Source organism: Octopus bimaculoides, chromosome 1, assembly GCF_001194135.2.
Source record: "Octopus bimaculoides isolate UCB-OBI-ISO-001 chromosome 1, ASM119413v2, whole genome shotgun sequence".
Classification (NCBI taxonomy): domain Eukaryota; kingdom Metazoa; phylum Mollusca; class Cephalopoda; order Octopoda; family Octopodidae; genus Octopus; species Octopus bimaculoides.
In genome coordinates this window covers 137,189,314-137,215,477 of record NC_068981.1, presented here as the reverse complement: position 1 = coordinate 137,215,477, position 26,164 = coordinate 137,189,314, and the positions used below count along the sequence as shown (strand labels likewise).

General features: G+C 37.0%; 1 protein-coding gene across 1 annotated transcript in view; it reads left to right on the top strand.

Moving 5' to 3' along the window:
• LOC106867202 (probable cyclin-dependent serine/threonine-protein kinase DDB_G0292550) overlaps positions 1-24,672 on the top strand; it is an 80,772-nt gene extending 56,100 nt beyond the window's left edge. Inside the window, exons 2-5 of the mRNA XM_052971052.1 lie at positions 2,316-2,353; positions 13,663-13,859; positions 21,343-21,453; positions 22,530-24,672. Coding sequence (XP_052827012.1) covers positions 2,316-2,353; positions 13,663-13,859; positions 21,343-21,453; positions 22,530-24,236 — 2,053 coding nt within the window. The 3' untranslated portion in view covers positions 24,237-24,672. The remainder of the gene's footprint in view (positions 1-2,315; positions 2,354-13,662; positions 13,860-21,342; positions 21,454-22,529) is intronic.
• The last annotated feature ends 1,492 nt before the right edge of the window (positions 24,673-26,164 follow it).

Below are 26,164 nucleotides of genomic sequence, written 5' to 3'. Positions count from 1 at the left end.
GGGGGGGGGGGGTGATGATATCAACAATTCCCTTTCCTGCAAAACTGCTGGCTTTTTGCCTATATTACAAGCAATTATCATTAACATCACCACCATCATCATCATAATGATGGTGATGATGATAGTTTGGCTGAATTGTTTGTGTCAGACTTGCATTATTTGTTGTGGCCCTCTGTGTATTAAGTTCAAATCCTACCAAAGTCAACTTTGTCTTTTGTCCTTTCTGAGTCATTAAAATGAAGTACCAGTCAGGTACTGAGATCAATGATATTGATTAACACCCCCCTCCACCCAATTTCCAGTCCTTGTACCTCTGTTAAAAACCATCCTTATCGTGGCAGTGGATAGACAGAGTTATTAGTGAGTTGGACAAATTTCCCCTGTACTATTTGTTCTGAGTTCAAATCCGGCTGATGTCTGCCTTGTCTTTCGTCCTTCTGAGAGCGAAAAAATAAAACACCACCAAGTTCAGGCTCAAGATAATTAACTCTTTCCTCCAAAATTTGTGGCCTTGCATCTGTTATAAATCGTTACTATTATTATCATCATTATCATTATTACGGTAATAAATAAATAATTAATTACTTACAAGTAGATTTTCTTTTTCTGTATTGAGTATAATTAGAAGTTATTTAGACTAATAAACTACATTCTAAATAGAAAATTTAACTGATTAGTCTATGACCTGGTCATATATGCTGCCATTTGCCTGTTTATAGTATAAATTCCTCTTATGATATAAACTCTGTTGATGTTGCAGCTTTATTGTTTATAATAATTACTCTTCATCAAATACTATATTGTTAATTAACTGCTAATTATTTTTTCTTAAAATTAATGATTTGAGACATTATAAACATCAGTCGGAGACAGACCAGAGCAACAGATTTAGACCACATTACTGTTATCAGTCAAGTGATAGTTATGCAGTCTTGATTATTAGGTGTGGCTGTGTAGTGAGAAGCTTGCTTTCCAATCACATGGTTCTAGGATCAGTCCCACTGCATGGCACCTTGTGAGTGGATTTGGTAGACAGAAACTGAAAGAAGTTCATCGTATGTGTGTGTGTGTGTGTATGTATTTATGTGTGTCTGTGCTCCCACCATCACTTGACAATTGTTGGTGGTGTGTTTATGTTCCCATAACTAAGCAGTTCAGCCTAAGAGACTGTGTTTGTGCATGGCTCAGTGGTTAGAACAAGCATCAAGCTTACAATTGTGAGGTTGTGAGTTCGATTCCTGGACCGTGCTGCATGTTGTGTTCTTGAGCAAGACACTTTTATTTCACATTGCTCCAGTTCACTCAGCTGTAGAAATGAGTGGCAACATCACTTGTGCCAAGTTGTATCGGCCTTTGCCTTTTCCTTGGATAACATTGGAGGCATGGAGAGAGGAGGCTGGTATGTATGGGTGACTGCTGGTCTTCCATAAACAACCTTGCCTGGACTTGTGCCGAAGAGGGTCACCACTGGTGTCTCAGCTTGGTGTGTTCAAATCTATTTTGTAGTCCCAGGTCAGCCCTGGTAAAATCAACCACTGATCAAATGCCATGTCAGTCGGTCTTTTTCTCAGAAATAGTCCACCTTGGACAACATTATCCTAAGTGCATTTTTCTTTTTAAAGGAGTAGGGTTTAGTCTGTGAGAAAATTGACTGCCATTTTTAGCATCTTTTTGAATGATGTAAAGTATTTTCATTAGCGAGCTTAAATGCTGTTTCATTTCGCGATCAAAAGCCATTCTGATATTGACCATCCCTTTCTAGGACTTCATTATCCAATCAATGTTATCTTCGTTTCTTAAAAGAGTAGGGTATGGTGGGGACGAGGGCGGTGTATTTGGCTGTCATTTCTAGCATGTGCAGCCATGTATAGGCTCCTTCATTGGCTTCCATCACTCTGTATGTTTAGTCTATGTTCATTATGTACTTGCTGTAGCATGTCTAGTAATCCAGTTCAAGTTAATTTTGGTTGTTAGCAAAGTTATGCAGTTAATAATTAGAAGAAAAAAATTAACTGCTAAATGTCAAAACTTTTTCAAAACCAGATGTTAAATAGTCGCAATGATTTACTTACATACATACATACACACACACACACACACACACACATACATACATACATACATACATACATATACGTATACACACACAAGAATTTCTTCATTAATTTATTTAATTAATGTAACCTTGTTTCCCTAGATTTTAATTTGTCATTCTGTTATTTGATTGTTGATATTTGATTTTATGGAACATATTTTGCTCTGCTTGTTTTACTTGTGTCTAAATATCTCCTTTTTTATTTTTTTCATTATTTCAGTGGGGAGACTGTAGCTAACAGGAAGAATATAATTCAAGGTAAGACTGAAATTACTTCTTTCTTTATTTATTAAAAAAATTTTTTTTAAATCTGAGTATTTGGAAATTCAGCAATGAAGTCAGAACAGAGAAAAACGATGCAGTAGTATCTACATTTCCTACAATATCAGTCACTCTTCAAATATTGGTTTCAAATTTTGGCACAAAGCCAGCAGTTTCAGGGCAGGGGTTAAGTCGATTAAATTGACTCCAGCGCTCAACGAGTTCTTATTTTATCGACCTTGAAAGGATGAAAGGCAATGTTAACCTCGGTGGAATTTGAACTCAGAAAATAAAGACAGACAGAAACGTTGCTAAGCATTTTGCCTGGAGTGTTAACGATTCTGCTAGCTTACAACCATCACTCTACAAATATTGAAATGTTGGATAAGGAAAGATAAAGGAAGAGGCTTCACTTCTGTTTAAAAAATCCTTTGCGGCCAACTAAGCAAGGGATATATAACATTTCTACTACAAGCAGCTAGTTTATCCAAACACTTGTTATAATCTGATGGTTCTTAGCCTATTGTAGCTCAATGGATTATTTTAATCCAGCAGAAACCCCTGCTTAGCATCCACCTCCACAACACACACATTTGACAGATTTCCTCCATAAATGTCCTTCCCTATGTTACTAATCTCTCTTTAATAACTTCATGCACACCAAGTGCGAAAACACTCTTTACCATTATCAGTCTTTTCCCCATTGCCGTCACCCTGATTAAGAAGAGTGATGATAATAGCTGTTCCAACTGTGACCATCCTGTCTTTTGAGGAGTATTTAAAATTATATCATCTTATGTGTTGTTCAGTTTTGTTTCTTCTTCTTTCTTTGTTAACTTGGTGGGTGTGATTTGGGGGAGATTGGCTGCTATTTGTAGCATAGTGAGTAACTACACAGAGATTCTTTTATTGGCTAATTTCATGTATGGGCAGAGTGTGGAAGATTGGTTGAATATGATAAGTTACAAATATAAATATTTTATTTCTAATTAAGAACCGAAAGTTGTTAAAATGTTCAAGCTAAGCAAGAAGTGACATTGAGAACACTTCCTATAATTGTCTGCTGTTTTGTGAGAGAGGGTTTAGTAGAATTGTGCGGGTTATATAGTGGCCGCATTAGTGCTGATGCCACACAAAAAGAGCACCCTGTATACCCTGCAAATTAGTTGGTATCAAGGGTCTCCAACAAATAGAAACCATACCAAAGCTTACATAGAAACTATATCTGCGAGCTGGCAGAAATGTTAGCATGCCGGGCGAAATGCTTAGCGGTATTTCGTCTGCCGTTACGTTCTGAGTTCAAATTCCGCCAAGGTCGACTTTACCTTTCATCCTTTCGGGGTCAATTAAATAAGTACCAGTTACGTACTGGGGTCGATATAATCGACTTAATCCGTTTGTCTGTCTTTGTTTGTCCCCTCTGTGTGTAGCCCATTGTGGTCAGTAAAGAAATAAGAAACTATATCAGAGTAAACATTGGTTCTCTGTCAGTTACAATGATGAGTGTTTCAGTTGATATGACCTACCAAACAGGCTGCACATGGAATTAACATGCAAGTGGTTAAATACTCCACAGACACATGTACCCCTAATGTAGCTCTCGGGGAGATTCAGCATGATACAGAGTTTGATGAGGCTGGCCCTTTGAATTGCAGGTAAAACTCATTTTTGCCGGTTGAGTGAAATGGAGCAACAAGAAATAAAGTGTTTCACTCAAGGACACAACACACTGCCATGAATTGAACACGCGATCTTGTGATTATGAGCTGATTACCCTAGCCACTAACCCATGCATCTTCACAGACTTTGGAGCACAATGTAGTCTTTTGACTCCTAAGATCTTATCATGCCATCCACCTCATGCCTACATTGAAGATGCATTAAATGAAATGGTGATGGTGATGGTAGTGGTGCTGCTGATAGTGATGGTGGTGGTGGTGGTGGTAGCTGCTGAAGTGATGACGGTGGTGCAACCTTAAAACATGATAAAACACTTAAGTAGAGCAAAAAACACCAGAGTCTAGTCAATTGAAACCTAGCACCAATATGCTTTTGATCTTCTGTTGCCTCTCTTCAGGACTCGCTGTTCTTCTGCAGAATATAGTGGGGGTATTTGGTGCTGTTTGAATTGCTCTTGAAAGTGGGTTGATGGCGAGCTTTGTAGTATTTGAGGCTCCATCAGATATCTGTTGCAGAGGTTGGAGTCTGTTGAAGTGGGTACTGCACTTAGCACCGTCTGCCATCTTCATATTACATAATTGGATAAGTGGTTATTCCTGCAGATTTCTACATTCTGTAGCATCTGATGATTCACCATGTTGACTTTTGCTACCACTGCTGCTGATGTTGTTGTTGTTGTTGTTGTTTAGCCACTGGTTAGCCCTGATTGAGTAGACCTAGGATCCAAATAACCATGATTCTCTTGTCGTTTTAGAGGTATTTAAGACTACATTATCAAATGTCTTTTATTTATTCTTTTGAGATTGTGCAGTGTGTTGATGAAAGCTTGGCTGCTATTTTTAGCAATTTGAGTGTTCACGTAGAGGATCCCTTTAAGAGTTTTCAGTTGGTAGATCCACTAAATACCCAGAAAGTATATGCGACAGCCTAATGATTTTTTTCTTCAAACCTGCTTTTATTTCATAAATATCTATATACACACGTACACACGTACACACACACACACACACACACACACACACACACACACACACACACACACACACACACTCTCTTATATATCTTCAATACGTTCATTAAGTGTCTTCTACTACATCCCTGCAAATCAAAACCTTATGAGTGAATTTGGTAGATGGAAACTGTGAAAGCCCAGTGAGCATATGCACTTGTGTGTGTGTGTGTGTGTGTGTGAACGCATGTGGCCTAGTGGTTAGGTCTGTTGCACTTGCAATCATGAGATCGTAGTTTCAATTCCCAGACCAGCTACATGTTACACTCTTGAGCAAGACACTTCATTTCACATTGCTCCAGTCCACTCGGCTGTAAATGGGTGACCCTGCAATGGACTAGCCTTCTGATTAGGGAGAATGTTGGCTTACTCATCTAGCCAACAGAGTGGCATCATTCAAAAGCTGACATGGCATTGAGCTGGCAGAAACGTTGGCATGCCGGGCGGTATTTCGTCTGTCTTTACGTTCTGAGTTCAAATTCTGCCGAAGTTTGACTTTACCTTTCATCCGTTTGGAGTTGATAAATTAAGTACCAGCTGTGTACTGGCGTTGATCTAATCGACTGCTCCCCTCCCCAAAAATTTCAGGCCTTGTGCCTAGAGTAGAAAAGAATTCAAAAGCTAAAAATGATGCAAAAGCACATTGTAACCAGCAATGTAGAACAACATCCAATAGCCTGATGGTCATGCGATCACATGATATATGTGTGTGTGTATGTGTGTGTCTTATATTTGTGTTAGTCTCCCACCACTGCTTGACAACCGGTGTTGTTTTGTTTACATCCCTGTAACTTAGTGGTTCAGCTAAAGAGATGGACACAATAAGTACCACACTGAAGAAAGGAAAATAAGCACTAAAGTTCGTTTCTTTGACTAAATCTTTCGAGATAGTGCTCCAGCATGGCTGCAGTTCATTCAGTGACTGAAACAAGTAAAACATCGTCATTTTTAACTCTGTCCATGCTGGCACGTATTTTATGACAAGGTGCTCTTCCTGTCACCAACCCTTACATGTTTTTCAGTTAAGACTTTTTGCATTCTACTGGTTATCACTTGTCTACTGAACCATAGAGAAAAGTAGTGTCCCTATCTTTTACACACACACACACACACACACACACACACACACACACACACACACACACACACACACACACACACACACACACACACACACACACACACACACACATGCATATATATGCAACAGGCATCCTCTCAGTTTCTGACTATCAATTCTACACACAAGGCATTGGTTGGCCCAAGGCTATGGTAGAAGACAACGCAGTGGGGCTGAACCTGAAACCACAGGATTGTGAAGCAAGCTTTGTATCTATATAGCCATGCTTACATCTGTATGAATGTATGTGTAATGTATATGTTTGTGTGTGCATGTGTATGTATTTATATTTCTACACACACACACACACACATATAAGTGAAACCATATAATTTGAGTAATTTGGTGATGATCTACTCTGCAAATACTGCACGCACAATCTGTTCCTTGTCAGAAGTCCTCCCACAACCTACCTTCCAACAACCGTGACCACCACCTGTTACAGGTCCCTCTACTCTCCCTCACACGCCTACCCGCACATTCTCAATGCCCTCTTATATCTACCATGGCCACCACCACCCACTTCAGTTTCTCTCACATCACTTGCTACAGTCTCCTTATCTTCATCTCTAAATATCTCCTTTCACACTCTTATAAAACAACCCCTGTCTCCCTCTATACTACTTCTATTCTTCCTACTGTGGGAATGTCTTGTAGAGATGTCCTCTTTCTGTCTCTGTGTCTCCTTCCTCTTCCTACTTAGGTAGCCAAGTATCTCCCCTAGAGTAAGACACCTGTCTCTATCCCTCTATTATACTTTAACCTCTCAACTAGCACAAAGCCTCCTCCAGTACGACTCTGTCCCCCAGTTGAGGGGATTAAGTTAGTTGGCAACCCTGCCAGAGCTATGCAAAAGGCACCAGTGCTGGTGCAACACAAAAAGCACCAAGTACACTCTGTAAAGTGATTGGCATTAAGAAGGGCACCCAGGCATAGAAACTATGCCAAAGCAGACAATGGAGCCTGGTGCAGTTATTTGGTTGTCAGTTCGTGTCAAACTGTTCCACTCATGCCAGCATCGAAGACAGACATTAAATGATGATGATGCTGACTTGTAGATAAATCAGGTTTTTTGTTGTTGTTTTTTTTTACATATGGTTTTGTTGTTTTTTTTTTCTTAAAAAGTCATGTGCAAGAAACTGCATGTGACTTATCTACTGTATCTTGCTCTGAGCTTAAAATCTGCAGCACTCACTAACACACATAGACACCCCACACACAACCAAGCACACACACACACTCCTTTGAAAACACACCAGCTAATGATTGTTCTAGGGTGGATTGATCACGTCACTATTCAGTGTATAATATGAATACCAGCATTGTAAATAAATTTAAGTTGATGTCTCATGTGAAAACAAAGACCTCATACACATGCAAAATATTTCTGCACAGTTCTCTTGTCTGCTGACTGTAAATCCTAGTATGATAACTTGGTGTTATTGCCAGACTCACTGCTTTAATCTGTTGATTCTGAACAGAAGTCATAGAAACATATCGTTATTTCTTTTATCATTTACTTGTTTCATTCATTGGATTGTGGCCTGTCAAACAAATTCACACCAGCATTTATTGTTTTTAATCTGGTACTTATTCTATCGGTAATTTTTTTGCTAAAATTACTGAGTTAGAAGGATGTAGACAAACCAACACCAGTTGTCCATGAGTAGGAGGGACAAACAAATGTGTGCGCACGCGCGCGCTCACACACACACACACACACACACACACACACACACACACACACACAGGCATGATGCACTTCCGCACAGTTTCTGTCTAACCAGATTCAGTCACTATCAGGGTTGTGGAGTCGGAGTCGGAAACAATTAAGGGGTAACTAGAGTCAGTCAGTAAAACTATACTGACTCCGACTCACAATATCTTCATTCTTTAATATAAACCAGTTACTCATAGTATATGCATATGCTTTATGAGATATGTAGACCACAATCACTTAATTACATAAAGAGGAGTCAGAGTCAAAGTTTTTTTTTTGTTTCGACTCCACAGCTTTGGTCAGTAGACAAAGATACTTGCTGAAAGCACCACACAGTGGGACTGAACCTGAACATATGGTTGCAAAATGATCTTAACCACGCAACCATATCTGCACACACACACACACACACACACTTCACAAAAAGCAACGTGATTTACATATAGGCCAAAGGCTGAATCCATTGTACTATAATACACTTATCTATTGCTGCAACTTTTGTTACAAGTAGCACAAAAAAAACTTTTGTACAGTAGTATACAAAGTTTTCAGAGTAAAAGAAATTATTTTGCAAGCCTCTTTTGTTGATTTCTCTTCTTGCTTTGGTCAATGTCCTCCCACTTGCATTTGTTTTGACTTGTTACATCCTCCTCCGCCTTCCTCTATTCTTTTCTTCAGTCTTACTACTCCTAGTCTCTTGATCGACCACTACTAATAAACACTTCGACTTGTCCCCCCCTCTCTCTATCTATCTATCTATCTTCCTTTCTCCCTCACTTTCCCTCTCACCTCCTCTCTATCTTTCTTCTGTTAATATTAAACAATTGCTATGCAACAGTTTTAAATGTTAACCAATCACAGTTAAATAACCTTGCTTTAATTCAATGTATTACAAGCCAGAGTGGGAGCTTTTATGTAGACACTCAACCTGCTGGAAATAGCAGCCAAATCTTCTCCAATCACACCTTAACCATCATAAAGAAGAAGGTTACATTGGACAACATGTTCTCTGCTATACAAGATGGCATCCTGATAAACAAGGCTGCTCCTGGGGTTAAAATCACAGCAACCCATCATATATTTAAATGCCAATTTATTCAAGCCACTGCTATTAATTTTTCTTATTATAAGAAGCATAAAGGCAGTGAGTTAGCAGTATCGTTAGAGTGTCAGACAAAATGTCTTGTGGTATTTTTTCTAATTCTTTGTACATGAGTTTAATTCTTACTGGGGTCACCTTTGCCTTTTATCTCACTGGAGTTAAAATTAAGTACCAGTCAAGTTGTGGGGACGATGGTATTAACTAGTCCCACCCACCCCCTCAAAACTGCTGACTATCTGCTTCAAGCAGAAACCATTATAAGAAGCATACTACACTTGCTTCCCCTTCACATTGAAATAAGCAAAAGTCTGCCGCATAAATAGTAGTTAAGAGAACTGAGGCTGAAGGATGTGGAATGATGATGACAATGTCTGAGGTGACCATTAAGGATTTAAACAATCTCTACAATACTCCACTCTAGATTACTGACCTCTCCAAGATGGTACCGTTGGTTGTAAGAACTTGAATTCTGGCTTTTAAGAATTCATATTGTATCACCCTGGCCAGACATGTTCCTCCTCTCCAGGAATACAATCATTATGATTGAACTCACTGTGCCCTGAGAGGAAAGTGTCAGTATTTTTCGCCAGGTAAAGAAATCGAAATATCAGTTCTTTGTTGACAAGGCTTTTGACAAGGGCTGGCATGCAACTTCATTCTCCATTGGAGTCAGCTGCCATGGCTTTTTATCTAGATCAGTGTGCTATTTTCTGCAGAAGATAGATCTGGAACCCGGACAACGGAAGAAAGCCATCAAGAAAATAGGCATAACAGCTGAAACTTGCTCAAGATGGCTTTGGTTGATAACAGACTGCAAGTGGAACCCTTCTGTAGGTGGAAACTAGCTCAGTTGTCACCGCCCCACTCTGGTGAAATGTACAGGCTAAGGGTTGAAATGCTTGTAACCCTGAGATACCTGCTGATGATATGGGAGGGTTTCCAGTATAGCAATGGATTTAGAAGAGCTTGCAATATCTCTGAGTAACTCCTGCAGCTTCTGCATGGGGCAAAGCATCTCTGATGTTTATTTTACCTTACCTAGCCACTCTACTAGTTATGCAATGTGTTGTGATCATATTGTTGCTATTATGTTAAGCTGTTGTATGTCTAAGTTTGACCAAATGTGTTTTTTTTTTCAATATTTATTTTTGCTTGCAACAGCTGGTTCTTTTGGTCAAACTATCGTATCTCCAGCTACTTCAGAAGCCAAGATATCAAAAATTGTTGAAGTGTAGTACAATGGCTTTGCTGTAGAATGGTGAAACTATTTTTATGCTTTCTGAAAAAAAAGCAACATTTTGGATTTACGACACTTTTGCATAACAGCAACAATATATTTATAACATATAATTCCATTATCATCTTTCCAAAGTGCTTATACACCATATCTACGTCAAAATGCTTAAACAGCTACTTATAGCATCGAATTGTAATACTGTAAGAGTTTTTTGAGGTAGCCTCTGCCTGATTAGAACTTCTAGTGATTATGTCATTTAGCGAAAGATTTTCCTTAACAATATAATATGTTTTCTGATTATTCATTCAATAATTTTGTTTACTATGAGATACAGACTTCTGTGGTAAGAAGGTTGCTTCCCAACCACATGGTTCTAGGTTCAGTCCCACTGTGTGGTACCTTGGACAAGTGTCTTCTACTATAGCCTCGAGCTGACCAAAGCCTTATGACTAGATTTGGTAGATGGAAACCAAAAGAAGCCTGGTTGTCAAGTGGTGGGGTAGAGGGACAAACACAGAAGCACGTACACACATGCATATATATATGTGTGTATGTTTGCTCTCCCACACTCACCCCCACCACTTGACAACCGGTGTTGTTTATGTTCCCATAACTTAGCGGTTTGGCAAAAGAGACTGATAGAATAAGTACTGGGGTTGTTTCATGTGACTAAAAATTCTTCAAGGAGGCAAAGTGACTGAGTTCCTTTCGAGTGTTGGGCCTCACAGAGGCAATGACCGAGGCCTTTGACATTATGTTGTGCTTGAGAAGAAGACCCATCAAGCTGAGCAAAATGGCAGTTGTGGCAGATTCCGGTATCATGCAAATGGCACCCATGCCGGTGGCACGTAAAAGCACCCCGGTGTCATGCAAATGGCGCATAAAAGCACCCATTATACTCTCGGAGTGGTTTGTATTAGGAAAGGGCATCCAGCCATAGAAAACCATACCAAATTAGACTCGAGTCTGGTGCAGCCTTCCAGCATGCCAGCCTTGATCAAACCACCCAACCATCCAGCATGGATAGCAGATGTTAAATGATGATGATGATGATGTGCTACTCCAGCATGGCCACAATCTGATAACTGAAACGAGTAAGAGAATAAAAGAATAAGTCTGTAAATTATTAGAATATATCTTATTTACTTTGATCTTTGTTCCAGTCATTGGACTACAGCCATGCTGGGTCACTGCCTTGAAGGATTTAGTCAAACAAGTCACCTCCAGTATTTGTTTTCTTTATTCTGTTGGTTTCTTTTGCTGAACCACTAAGTTACAAGGACACGACCAAGACAACACCAGTTCTTCAGGCAGAGTGGAGACAAATGTCACAAATACATACACACATACACGATTGGCTTCCACACAGTTTCCATCTGCTAAATTCACTCGGAAAGCATTGATTGACCGAGGGCTATAGTAGAAGACACTTGCTCAAAGTGCTGCGCTGTGTAACTGAACCCAAAACCACATGTTTGCAAAACAAAGTGTCTTAACCATGTCTGCCACCCCCTCCCCTCCCCTCCCCTCCCCTCACACCACCTTTTTTTTTATTTATATAGTTTTAGATTTGTATGTGTTTACCACTTTCAAGGAAATTTTAGGAAAGTAACTGAAGTAGTTTGGCTAGGGATTTTTTGCTATGGTCATTATTTTTGTTGGTGAATTGTAAGGAAGCTGTCTGGACTTGTTACTAAATTGAGACTCGTTTTTATCTATCATGGCAATCAATTTATTCTATTTCAATGTTATTGATGGTTGCCACTTTGCTAAACAGTGTTGTTATGTTGAAGAGCTCTCCTGTCTCGGCTATTTATGTGCGAATCAGTTACATGAAGGAAACACTGTTGTATTGTTTGTTTAGGAGTTCACTTTGCAAGAGACTGTTTGGTAGTACAGTGTGTGCTACCAATATAGTATCAATAGGAATTGTGCTCATTCTCAATATTTCTGAGTTAGTGGAGACAGCCATCAACAGCGACATTCTCCATCATTGTGAGTGTGTGTGTGTGTGTCTCTCTCTCTCTCTCTTTCTCTCTCTCTCTCTCTCACTTTAATGACCACCAGTAAGGCTTCCATAGAGCCAAACCTAGTGGAGACCCACCAGTGGGGTTCTTGCCGTTTAGAAAGTCAGTAAAAATAACATTGCTGCTCTAGTTTCCAGTAAAGCTTTTGGCTGTGTTTGTTATACAAATCTACTATCAAAACTTTGTACTTAGAAGTTCCATCCTTCTCTCATCTTTTGCATCAGTAGTTTCCTTTCAGATCATACAATCATGGTGTGTGGTGATGGAGCTCTTTCTGTCCCATTCTGAACCAACTTCAATATTCTCCAGAGTTTGGTTTTTGTCTTCCACTCCTTTTCTTATCAGATCACATCATCACAGCATATCGATAGAACTATTTTTGTCCCTTTCTCAATCAGATTCGATGAGCACCAGGAGTGAGTTTTATTCCACACTCTCTTCTCTTCCCTTCCCTCTATATATCAATGACCTACTTGCTGTCACATACAACCATGCATTCTCTTACACAGATGATACAAACCTTCATTCTACCCTAATCTTCCTCAAACCTGCATCATCCTCATACAATCTAAACACCACTCACCAAATCAGTACCAATTTCATGAATGGAAACCTATAAACATGATCCAGTGCAGCTTGGCCAATTTTTGTCTCTATCAGCAGGCAAAAGCAACTCAGGCACTACTCATATTAAGAAAACAGCATTGCACCACACCCAACTTAAACATGAGCAGCATTCAACTTACAGCCAGCTTCCAAGGTTGATCCAAATTTTAGGCCCCACTATGACCAGGCACATTCTCAACATAACCGGGACTATATCCCAAAGACTGGCCTTTCTCATCAGGGTCTGAAAATATCTAAGCCTCTGACAATTGCTGATGCTCTACAAGGCTCAAGTAGGACACACAATGGAATATTACTCATATCTGGAATGGTGCTGCTACTATACATTCAGAAATGTTAGACCATGACCAAACAAAGACCACTTAACTGACTGGCATAAAATCACTCATGCTTACAGGAATGCTTTCTCCTATCTCTGTCTATTTTACTACAATTGCTACCACAATACCATAATGGCACTTACCCTAGAGATAATTTTAATAAATCAAGGATTCTTATTGCATGGTATCTGATATACCTGTATTTGTCTATGTTCAAATACATTCCACCAGCCATGAGTTATTTTCTTAGCTCATTTTTGTTATATATGCGTACACACATCACACACACACACTCCATATTGTAGATTGAACATTTGATGAATATTCAGTGTATATGTATTGTTTTGTTTATTTTATATTGATATTTTTTATTTCTGTATCTTTCTACATTACGTCAGCGAAATTGTCACTAAATTATCATGTCTGGATATATTTAGCATTAAAGAGATATTTCCTTATTGCAGGCCAGAAAGATTGGCAATTATCATCTACTGGTCTCGACCAAGTCCGTCTGGTAGCTGGTCGGCTACAAAACGAGAACTTTACCCATGTCTTTGCAAGTGACCTTAACCGTGCTGCTGAAACCGCAAAGGTGATAGTAGAAAACAACAAATGCTGTGAACATATTGTTATAGTCCATGACAAACGACTTCGGGAACGGGTAAGTTTTATAACTTCTGTGGATTCTGTGTGTGTGTGTGTGTGTGTGTGTGTTTTATACTTTTAAGGTTTATTTTTTGAGATAGATTTTGTTTCACATGATGTGTTATGTAATATATATATATATATATATACATATATATATATTTGTGTGTGTGTGTGTGTATCTCGAGCTCTCTTTGTCTCCCTGTCTTATGTCTCTATCTGTGTCTCTTTCATGATCTACTTCTGTCTCTCTCTCTATCTCACTTTCTTTCACACACATGCTCAACCAACTTCAAGAACTTTATAAAGTGTTTTTAAAAATTCAATGTCCATGCTCTGTACACCTTCTTTATACTGTGATGTAAAATCCAAACTTTCAAATCTGCTTCAATTTAAATTAATCTAGGAATAACTGTCTTCCCTATAATAAATTAACCACCTGGGGCACACTAAATGTAAATATGATTTTATAGAAAATTAATTCAAAATTTCTTAAAACTATCTCCCTTTTTACTTTGAATGTCACCAATAATTGCAACTAAGGGTTTTTTTTCTTTGTTTTCTTTCACCAACTAAGAGAGAAATTCCTAAGAACATTTTACATATGGTATTCAAAACAATCATTGAATTTATAGTTTTATTATATTCTTTGCATATAAATAATTATTCTATATATCATTTATTTTTGCTTTATGTGTAAACTTAAAAAAAAAATTTCTTTTAGACTTCTTTACGGTTTCTTGAAACATTTTCCCATCCTTGTTGATTTATTGTCATCTAATTCTGAAATTTTATTTCATACTCCCTTAATGACCTTCAAGTCTTGTCATTCTTTTGTTCATGTGTCATGTGTGCTGCTAAGACATAGTCTTCTGGGTCAGTGCAGCCTGGCATAGTATTTCAACTATACAGGACTAGTAGATGTGATGTTTACACTATGATAAAGTGATCTATGGAAGATCAGTAACATTTTGTCTATTGTATGCAAATTATATATATATATATATACACTCTCTGAGTGGTTGGCGTTAGGAAGGGCATCCAGCTGTAGAAACTCTGCCAAATCAGACTGGAGCCTGGTGTTGCCATCCGGTTTCACCAGTCCTCAGTCAAATCGTCCAACCCATGCTAGCATGGAAAGCGGACGTTAAACGATGATGATGATGATGATGATGATATATGAATGAAGTAATGAATATTTATTTAGTATATTAAATTCAATGGTATTTTATGTTAGCGCAAATGCATTATTTTTCTTTCTTTCTTTTTTGTTTTTGTAAAAACACTGATTTGATGGGCTTTCTCTCTGTTTCTATCTTCCAATTCCACTTGTAAGGCATTGGTTAACCTGAACACGCTTGTCCAGGGTGCCATACAGTGGCACCAAACTCAAAATCACAGTTGCCAGGAAACAAATTTTGTAACTACACGTTCATATCTACTCTAGGCACAGGTTTGGCTGTTTGGTAAGAAGTTTGTTTCCTAACTACATGGTGTTCTAGGTTCAGTCCCACTGCATGGCAGCTTGGGTGTATGTGTCATCACTATAGATCAACCAAAGCCTTGTTAGTGGATTTGATAGATGGAAACTGAAAGAAGTGCATTGTATGTATCATTGTCGTCACCATCGCAGTAGTAGTAGTTTAACATCCATCTTCCCTGCTGGCATTGGTTGGATGGTCTCATAGGAGCTGGCAAGCCAGAGGACTGCATCAAGCTCTACTGCCCTTCTGAATGCCAACCACTTTACAGAGTGGACTGCAAACTTTTCACATGGCATATTTATGCATGTGTGTGTGTATATATATATATATATATATATATATATATATATATAGGTGGGGTGGTTTGTGTCACATTGTCTTGACATCATGTAAAAGTTGTAAAATGGTTGTCACTGTCATTGAAACAGTGTCCTTCATTTCCAATACTCTGTGAGAATATGTCTAGCTTTGGGAAAAAAATTACCTTGCTTGGAAACAGGGAATGGTTGGTGTCATAAGGATATCCGAGCATAGAAAATCTGCCTCAATAAATTCTATCTAATACATGTAAACATGGAAAAGTGGATATTAAAATGATGACGATGGTGTGTGTGTGTTTGTACTTCCTTTCTTTCACTGATATATGTTGGCAATGGATACAAACACCAACAAGGAAACTGTATGAATGTGATATTTGTTCTACACTGAGTTGCAGACACTCTTGTCAGCACCACTGTCAGAAATGCAATGAAGCAGTGATTAAGCCATTGAAAACGTGTAACTAATGCCACTATTGTTCATTGATTGCATTATAAAATATATAAATAAGTCATTAGGAACTATTGAAACTTTGTGCTCACCCATCTGTATCCATTTGTATATATTACATTTAGCTCCTTTGCATACGACTGAACAGCTCTCATGGGCTACTAGCTTTCTGATTGCCCACCAGACTGTAAAATGTATGACACCATCAAAGGCTCTTTTACTTTGTTCATTTCTTTATATATTCATTTAAAGATCAACAAATGCAAAATAGAATAGTTTGCCCTTGACTGAGTTCCTCCTTTACAAGTAGCACAATCATTATGTATGTCTTTATTGTTTTAAAATCCATTTTCCTATTGCCAATGATACCTTTAGCCATATTTCCCCCACTATCCTTTATTTATTTTTTAATTTTTTTACTCATTCATTTTGTTTACAAATTCGTCTCCCTGTCGTCATCATATCTCCTGCTGTTTTGCCAGCTAAATATATGACATCTATGATGCTTTTTTTCGGTTTTTTTATTATCATCATCATCATCCTGGAATAAACTAAATAACATTTTGTACATCACAGCTTTTTCATGTATATTAGCTTGGTTACAAACTGTCTAACACTTTCACTACGTAATCCATTAGCTTAACTCCATTCCAGTGCATCTTCCTTGCTTTTGTTACAGTGAAACATTTCTGCTGTGTATACCAGTAGCAAGAATAACACCTTCCTACACAAATTTGACTTGGATTACCTAAACTTCTTTGATATTTTCAACATATCAGCAATTACTCTAGCTGCTTTCTGTGACTTCATTGACATAATTGTTTTATTCACTATTCCTTGTCTTATTATTTCTACCGTTGGCCTCAGCATTGGATCCAGTAGAATATTTCTGTTTATTTTGTGCTATTTATTCAAAAAGTCTGGCATAGTAACACTTATCTGTTTTTCCCCCCTCTCCTTACTTTGTACTGTCTTTAAGAATAAACAAACAAGCTTTTATCATTTCTACTACATATTTTCTCCACTGATATAGCATATGTTACTTCATATGCTATATCATTATTCATAACACTTCCTACTTCTTCATCCTCTTCACACATGATATTGTCAAAATTATTCTTTTCTCTTCAAGTTTAGTAACTCTGGTGGGCAATCAGAAAGCTAGTGGCCCATGAGAGCTGTTCAATCATATACAAAGGAGTCATATGTAATATGTATGAATGGATATAGATGGGTGAGCACCAAGTTTCAGGTAATCTAGAACTGGAAGAAATTAACGAGGGTTTGTATTGATAGGAAATAATTGAAGCAGAAGTGTTGTAGTGTGAATGTAGTTACTATGTGGGAAGGAAGAAGCCCTTTATTGAGGAAGAGAAAGGAAAATTCTGTACACAGCAGGTAAAGGGTCTGAGATCAAAGAAACCACAGTAACTATCTTTTACTTGTTTCAGTCATTGGACGGCGGTCATGCTGGGGCACCACTTTGAAGGGTTTAGTTGAATTGATTAATCTTAGTATTTATTTTGCTTACGTGTGGTACTTGTTCTATCACATCTCCTTTGCTGAACCAATAATTTATGGGGCTGTAAACAAACCATCACCAGTTGTCAAGCAGTGGTGGGGGACAATTACAAACACTAAGGCAAACACATAGATGTGTGTGTGTGTGTGTGTGTGTGTAACTCATGCCAGCATGGAAAACAGACATTAAATGATGATCATGATGATGGTCTTTTGGTTTCCATCTGTCAAATCCAATCACAAAGATTTGTTAGCCCAGGGCTATAGTAGAAGACACTTGCCCAAGATGCCATACAGTGGGACTGAACCCAGATCCATGTGGTTGGGAAGCAAATTTCTTACCACACACCCATACTTGTATCTATATTTATTTTAACTATGACACTTCCCCAGAGAAAAGAACTTGAAAGATTTCCTCATCTTCTCTTCAAACTTATGTTGTATATGTTATTACCCTGATCTACAATACTGTCCTACCACAATGTTAGCTTGTGATTTATGAATAGTGTCTTGTCAAACAGACCTCTCTATTCGTTTGCTAACCCTGTTGTGGGTTTTAAGCTGAGCTTCAGTCACTATCCTATTGTCCACCAGTAACTTAAAATAATATTTTATGACCCAAACTATAATGTTGTTTAGCTCTTGAGCAGAACTGTAATCAAGGCTTAGGCTATAATTTGAGGTATATTTCACTACTATTCCTTGCATCCATGAAAAGGCTTCTCATAACCATAAATATGTCTATAAAAGATGACAGGCAAAAATTGTGAACTTAGCTGGGTTTTTTTTTTTTGCTTTCTAAATCAGTACAAAAGCTTTATGATGCCTAAATGTCCATTGCTAGAAAGAAAAATACAGCAAAATAAAAATAAACGAAGAACTACTATAAGAATTATATATGTATAATAGTGCCTTTTTGGCATCTTTATTTTCTTGTCCTTGTTGGTTTTATTGTCAAGTAATTCTGAACTGTTACTCTATATTCCATTAAGTACTTCCACTTTTTGCCGTTCTTTTGTTCCTGTGTCATGTTGCTATGACATATTCCTCTGGGTCAGTGTAGCCTAACATACTATTCCAACGATGGCAAAGTGACGTAAGGAAGATACGTAACAATATTCAATATGATTGTCAGAGATATCACCAATCTTATCAAATCTCTTTATCCTGTGGTAGTTTTGAAAGATCTCTTGATATTATCAAATCATAAAAGCAGATATAATGAAGTAATCTTTCTAAAATACTGTGTGGTTTTATATTGCCAATATAATTTACTGATAACAACAATGTAAGAACTCATTTAAAATATATACTTCAGTTCTTACTCGTGATAACAGAAGAATAAAATACTTGGACTCTATTTCATTATAGTAGTAGTGTTATCTTTTTCTAATTATTTATAATGTTCTTATATTGTTGAATATGATTTAGCTGTTTAGAAGTAAAAATTATAATTTATAGCAGTGTTCTGAATCTGTTTGGGATTACATTTGTGTATTTAACAAATAATATTGTTGCTTGTACAAAAATCTTGCTAATCCTTTCCAAATTTTTAGGCTCCTTAGAGAAAGTGCCCACTTGTCTCTGTTTCCAATAGCAGTAAATAAATGGAGGGAAGTCTCTCATTGGACTAGGTATTCACGTATTGCTGATAGCATTACCCAAGGTTGGAACTGAACTTGGCATTACAAGCCAGTAAATACTTAATCAGTTTTACAAGGAAACCACTGCCTATAGTAGTAAATTATACATTTGTGGTACAAACTTAGAGTTAGGTGGAGAGGGCCACCAAGAGTTAATTGTCTTGGCTATGAAATCTGAGTTTTTGTCAGTTGATCATCACTCTTGTCAATTATGCAACCCTTGAGAAATCTTGTGTCATATGAGAATTTTACCTTTTTTTGATACCAGCCTACTTGAGACCACTCTTAGTTCTATAACATAAAACTATTTGCGTTAAAGAGTTTATGTTTGAGCTTACAAGGGGGTGCTGAGAATTTCCTGGCTTTAAGGGTATCACGAAAGGGCTGAATGCTCAACCTTCCAAGTTCTTTTACAGGGCTTAGAAAAACTGAAGGACTGCTGCAATAAGTGTGTGAATCTGAGAGGGGAATATGTTGAATAAAATCATAATTAACTGATCCTCCTGTATTTTGTTTTACCCAAAGCCAGGAACTCTTCTGCACCCCCTTGTAAATCATATATCATCATTTTATTTTAGAACCTGCTTAATAATAAAAATTGAGAGTTGCCAACATTTATGACTGTGTTTTCTTGTTTTCTTTCTCCAATTAAGAGGGAAATTCTACCAACCTTAGTAATGGCAAAGTTAGTTATTTTACTAAGCCCTTTAAAATTCTTGACTATTTTTATTTTTAAATCAGTTGAAACATATGAGCTGTATATTCTGTTAATAATACAATAACAAGAGTGTTAAAGTAATTGTTCTAAAGTAAATTACTGAAATAGTTTCCAATGTAACTGTCTCTTGTTTAAATTCCCTAAATTTCTATCCTACTGGAAGCAAATCTATAATGCGTTTAGTCTCTCCTAATGGTTAACAGAAAAGTCTTTTTTATGAATGTTCGCTTGCTTTCTTCTGATTTATTAGTGCAGTAGTGTCCGCATTGATCTTTGTTTTTACTCTTTTTTTTTTCTATTTGTGTAATGCCAGCACTCCAGTACATGTTATTATAATACCTTAACTATAAAATATAAATGTAATCCCAGTATGTGTGTGTGTGTGTGTTTGAATTCAATATGGCTGAAGATTAGAATCATGCTTAAAACTCTCGGAGTACCTATATATTTGAATCAAACTGTTTTGATCCATACATGTAACTCCTAATAAATGTGTTGAGTGCCCTTCTTTCATTTGACCACTCGTATATATGCATATAGTTGATTAAAGAAAACGGAGAAAAAAGACAACACGAAAAAAATGAAAAAAGGGAGGACGTAGCACATGCAAAGTATTAAGACGCACAGAGAAGGAAAGAATGATTGTTTTAGGTTTCAAGCATAGATCTTCAGAGACAGCAGACATAGGAAAGTTCAAAAGAAAAAGGAGGAAAACAGTGAGATTCAACGTGACACAGAATGCAAAAAGGCTGGCCCTTTTAAATATAGGTACAACTCATTTTTGCCAGTTGAGTGGACTGGAGTAACATGAAATGAAGTGTCTTGTTCAAGGACATAACATATCGCCAGGAATTGAATTCACGACCTTACAATCGTGAGCTGAATACCCACTGGCCACTAAGCCATGCACCTTCACAGCAAATACCATATTACAAAATAATGATTTCAAAACTTTGGCACAAGACCAGCAATTTCAGGTAGGGGTAAGTCAGTTACATCGCCCCCAGTGTTCAATTGGTACTTGTTTAATTGACCCCAAACTGATGAAAGGCAAAGTGGACCTTGGTGGAATTTGAACTCAGAACATGAAGGCAGACGAAATGCCATAAACATGTTGCCTGGCATACTAACAATTCTGTCAGCTTGCTTCTTTCACCATATTACAAAATATTAAAATGATATGAGTGATAGGGATGTATTAATAATATATTTATGAGTCTGTGCAATGCACACTTTGAATTAACTTTTGTCCAAAATATTGTTTAAATTGCAAATATTTCTGCTTTTTTTTTTTTTTTCATTATCTTTCATGTATACAACATCGTATTAACTGTTTATTTTATATCTATTTATTTTTAATTTTAGAAATTTGGTATCATTGAGGGAAAAGGTTATCGTGAACTGGTGACTGCTGCCAAAAAAATAAATACTTCTGTGGCCAATTATACACCAACTGGCGCAGAAACTCTACAACAGGTAATTCTTTTACAACATCATCATCATCATACAGTCAATAATAATAATAATAATAATCAATCAGCATCATCATCTCATTCATCATCATCATCATCATTAATCATCAATTACCATCATCATCCTTTAATGCCTGTTGTCCATGCTGGCATGGGTTGGGCTGTTTGACCAGAGCTGGCATGCTGGGAAGCTGCACCAGACTCCAGTTTGATTTGGCTTCGCTTCCACAGCTGGATGCCCTTCCTAATGCCAACCACTTTACAGTGTGTGCTGGGTACTTTTAATATACCAATGGCACAAGCACTTTTACATGGTATTGGCTTGAGTGCTTTTTATGTGATACCAACATGTAAACTAATAATAATAATGATGATAGAATATCCCATCAAAGACGACATATGAGCGCTCAGCTTTTGTCAAACGACCTGCACAAATGATTTGTTTATAGTGATCAAATGTATGTGCTGTTCATTAGCTCACTCCTTTCATCAAATTAACGTTGCCGGAACAAGTGCACAGTGTGCCACGTATCAGGTGTCGAAGTGATCATAGAGCAACATGGGATGAAGTATTTTGCTCAAGAACACAACACACCACCCGGTCTAGGAATTGAAACCATGATCACGAGTGCACCACCCTAACCATTAGATTAAGGCTCAGTAAAGTAACAGGATCCACTCAGTAGCAAGCATCCAAGTTAGGTTTCTTGTTCTAGGATACATTCCCTCCTCTCCTAAAGTTTTGTAATGGGTCATGGGAGGAGGTTTGTCCTTTCTCTTGGACTGAAAGAGATTTTAAAAATATTATCAGCTTTAAGTGTTAACCAAAATATATATCTGTCAATATGTTTATATAAAGAGCTTAAAACATTTTCATTTACTGGTTTAGTTGGCATATAATAATTTCTTCTTTAGACCCTGATTTTTATTGTAATAATTTTGTGGAAGATACATTCTAAAGTGATTTATACATACTGACTAAAAGACACTTTTTTATATAATTTATAATTGGTTTTTCCAATTAGTACCATTTTATTAAAGCATTGTTTTACTGAATATATCTTTCTTTTTCTGTTTTAGATGCAAGAAAGGGCAAAATCATTCTTCAAAGATTTGTGTGATCAAATACGTAAAAGCAGCCAGGTAGAAGATGGCAATTATGTACCTGCACCAATTAAGCGCCGCTATATAGATGCAATCAATAGTACAAAACAAGAGCATGAACAGCCTAAAACTGATCAGACTGATTGCTCAGTAAATATAAAACCAGTGATAACGACTGCAGCTTACGATGATAGTGAACACAAGCGGAGAAGACACACACATGCTAAGCATCACAATAACCCAAATTCAAAGCTGGAAATTGCAATCGTAAGTGAAAAGAGCAGCAGCAGAATAAAGCATTCTGTCCCAGCAACTCTCAGTGATCAAGGAATCACTGTAAATTCTAATAAAAGTTCTGGGACGATTTCTTCAGTTCAGGAATTGACAAATAGCAGTAGCAGAAATAAGAACTGTAACGATGGATGTACTCCAGCAGTAGCTGCAGGAACAAGGAATTCTTTGTCATCTTTGGAAAGTAATAACACCGAACTGAATGATGGCTGTGAAAATGATATAATAGCAAAGCCTGAAAATAAAAACAGTGCATCTATTAACTCAGTTTCTTCCTCTTTGGTTGTGGTTGAAACAGCAAGAGTATCAAAAAACTCTTTGCCTGTAACGCTTTTGGACAAAGGAGCCAATAATGTTAACCCCAATCATACTGGATCCAATGGTATAAATTCAGCCATTGGGTCTGGTATTGCTAAACCCGGTGATATTAGGTTAAACAATAATAATAATAATAATAGAACCTCTACTAATGATAGCAATATTGTTGATCATACTGATGGTGCATCAAATACTAGCAATGGGAATGGTAACCTTGGAGGAAACATGAAAAGGTCAAACTCATCAAGTAGTTCTGGTTTCTCCAGTCTCCAGGAGGAGAGTGAGACACTAGATTCGGATGATAATAGTATCACAGCTCATTTGGATGATGAATATGATGATACTCTTGATAATGATGGTGATGATGACGATGACGACGATGATGACGATGATGACGACGACGATTTTTGTTTTAAGAATTCTGATTCCTGCTATGACTCTCCTTTCACAGTACCAGTTACAGATGCTGAGGTTCGAGGGAGCATCCCATGTCCAAAGACAACAAAGCATGGCTGTCCCAATGTATCGCTCTCTCCTCTACTGGAACATCGTCATTCTAACTTCTCTAGTATGAGCTCTGGTCGTAGCAGTAGTTTTGATGATGGGGATAGTTGCCATCAAAGTATAGCTGACGTCTTAATTGTTAGCCATGGGGGATTTTTAAAAGAACTCATTCGAATTTTTATCGATGAACTTGAATGTAAATTTCCTGGTGGTAAAAGCCATGCTCTACGTGTGTCTCCCAACACTGGTGTTTCAAAGTTTACTATAACAGTTAGTGAACCAAATAAAATTCTTGCAACGTGTTTGCTGATCCATGATAAAGACCATCTACTGAATCTTGGCTCCAATTCAACTCTGCCTTCTATTCAAGCTCCAAAAATATATTCTTCATCTCCAGCTTGTTCCCTTCCCTCTCCGATTCCACCACCATCCAACTATAACAAAACCAACAAAAATGTTAACCATTGTTGTTCCACTTCTCCTCCCCTGCAATCCCTATCACCACTTTCATCAAAGCTTTTAGCTAAAATAAAACCATCAACACCTAGAGATGTGGCCCAAACATCTTAAATAACTATGTGAAATTTATGTCAAACTTTAAAATTACAATGATTTATAAAAAGAAAGAAAAATTATCTGTAGTAAAAATTATAATGGACATAGTAATTTTATTTGGAGAGCTATGCTAATGTTTTCAAAAGCTGTTTTCAAAATGATTATGAGTTGTTTAAAGGTGATAAAAGATGATGGAAGTCATGATGTTTATATTTAAAAAAGCAAAAAAAAGCAAAAACAAAGAGGTATATAAATGAAAAATAAACCAACAATTCTATGTTCAAATTGCAAATTGTATCAAAGTAGTTCCAGAGCAGCAATTTTTAAGGGTTGTGTCTGACCTACTTGATTAATAGTAGAGTCATTTTGTATTCAATTTCCACTTTGTTTCACATATTTCAAGCCTTTTCTTGTATCACAGATCTGTGCCTCATTAAATTGATTGTGCATATGTGTGCCTCAAACGGTGTGCTCATCCCCAACATCTCTTATTTCCCTTAAGCTTTTGACTATTTGTGATCCAGCCTCGAAAGGTAGGAGGAGAGTGATATATGTCACCAAGGTGTAAGCTACCCTCATTTTCGTTCATTTTTTTTTTCCCCCCCGTGTGATCCTTTCATCTAATTGAACACAATTTTTTTTTCTCTCACATAAAATACACAAAGTAAAACAATGTTTCTCTGTTTTAGTCAAATCTGTTTGAGCTTGAAATTATTAATTATTTTTCCATTTAAAAGATAATCAATGCAAATTTTCTGTATTTCTGAAACCCTCTATTTTAATTTTGTTTTTTTTTTTTAAACCTTACCTCATTTTTCTTTCTTTGTACTAGTATGTTTGTTATAAAGAGGAACTGTATAACAGAGAATCTCTTTTAATATCTATGTAATGAGGCTAGCTAGTTACCCCAGACATAATGTTTTTTCATATGTATGCATTTGGAAACAAATAGTATGTCTTTTCTCGTTCAATTTGGGAAAAAACAAAAACAAAACAAACTGGTTTGCAAATTGTTGAAACAGTTATATTAGTAAGTTTCAACAATGATCAAAACTTATTCCTTGATATGAATGAATGGATCTTGTGTCAACTTCAATAAATTATAGTTCCACTTGTCCAATCAGTGGAGCTCTGTACTCATTGTGTAATAGTGTAGGTGGCTGGACATTCCACAGCCACTTGTATCTTTAATGTAATCTTCAGGCAGAATCAGCGTGATGCTTTGTGTGTGTAACAAAACTGGCCTTCGAATTTGCAGGTACACTCCACCTGATGAGTTTCCACACAGTCTCTGTCTACCTAATTTCATTCACAAGGCTTGTGTCAACCCATGACTATGGTAGAAAACGTGCCCAAGGTGTCACGCAGTGGTATTGATCTCGGAACCTTATGACTGAGAAGGAAACTTCTTAAACACTTGACAATGACATAAAAGTAACAGTCTATTAATTTGAACAAAATTTCCGCTGTCTCTAGTTTTCGGTTAGTGATTATTTGGTTAGCATTTCACTGAAAGGTTGTAGAAATACTGCAAACATTTTAAATTTCTCAGTCTAATTAATGATAAACATTTCTCGTTTTGGCACTGATTTCTTTACTAATAATCTAGATTCAAGTTTAAGTTTGTAACAACACACTTAGAAGCTGCAATATATCTTTAATTGCTTCAAGCTTATTGATTAGGTTCCTCATTATTGGTTACTAATGTTTATTCATATATATATATATATATGTATATATATATATATATATATATATATGTGATAAAATACAATTAAATAATCTATCAATTAACAGATTTTTACTAATCTATTGTGGATGTAAATTAGATTCATAAATTAATATTTCCTTTCATGAAAAATAAGTGGATTATTTTTACATCCCGCACGACCTAACTTGGCAATCTCTGAGTAAATGTAGTATTTGTTCCGACTCACAACCCA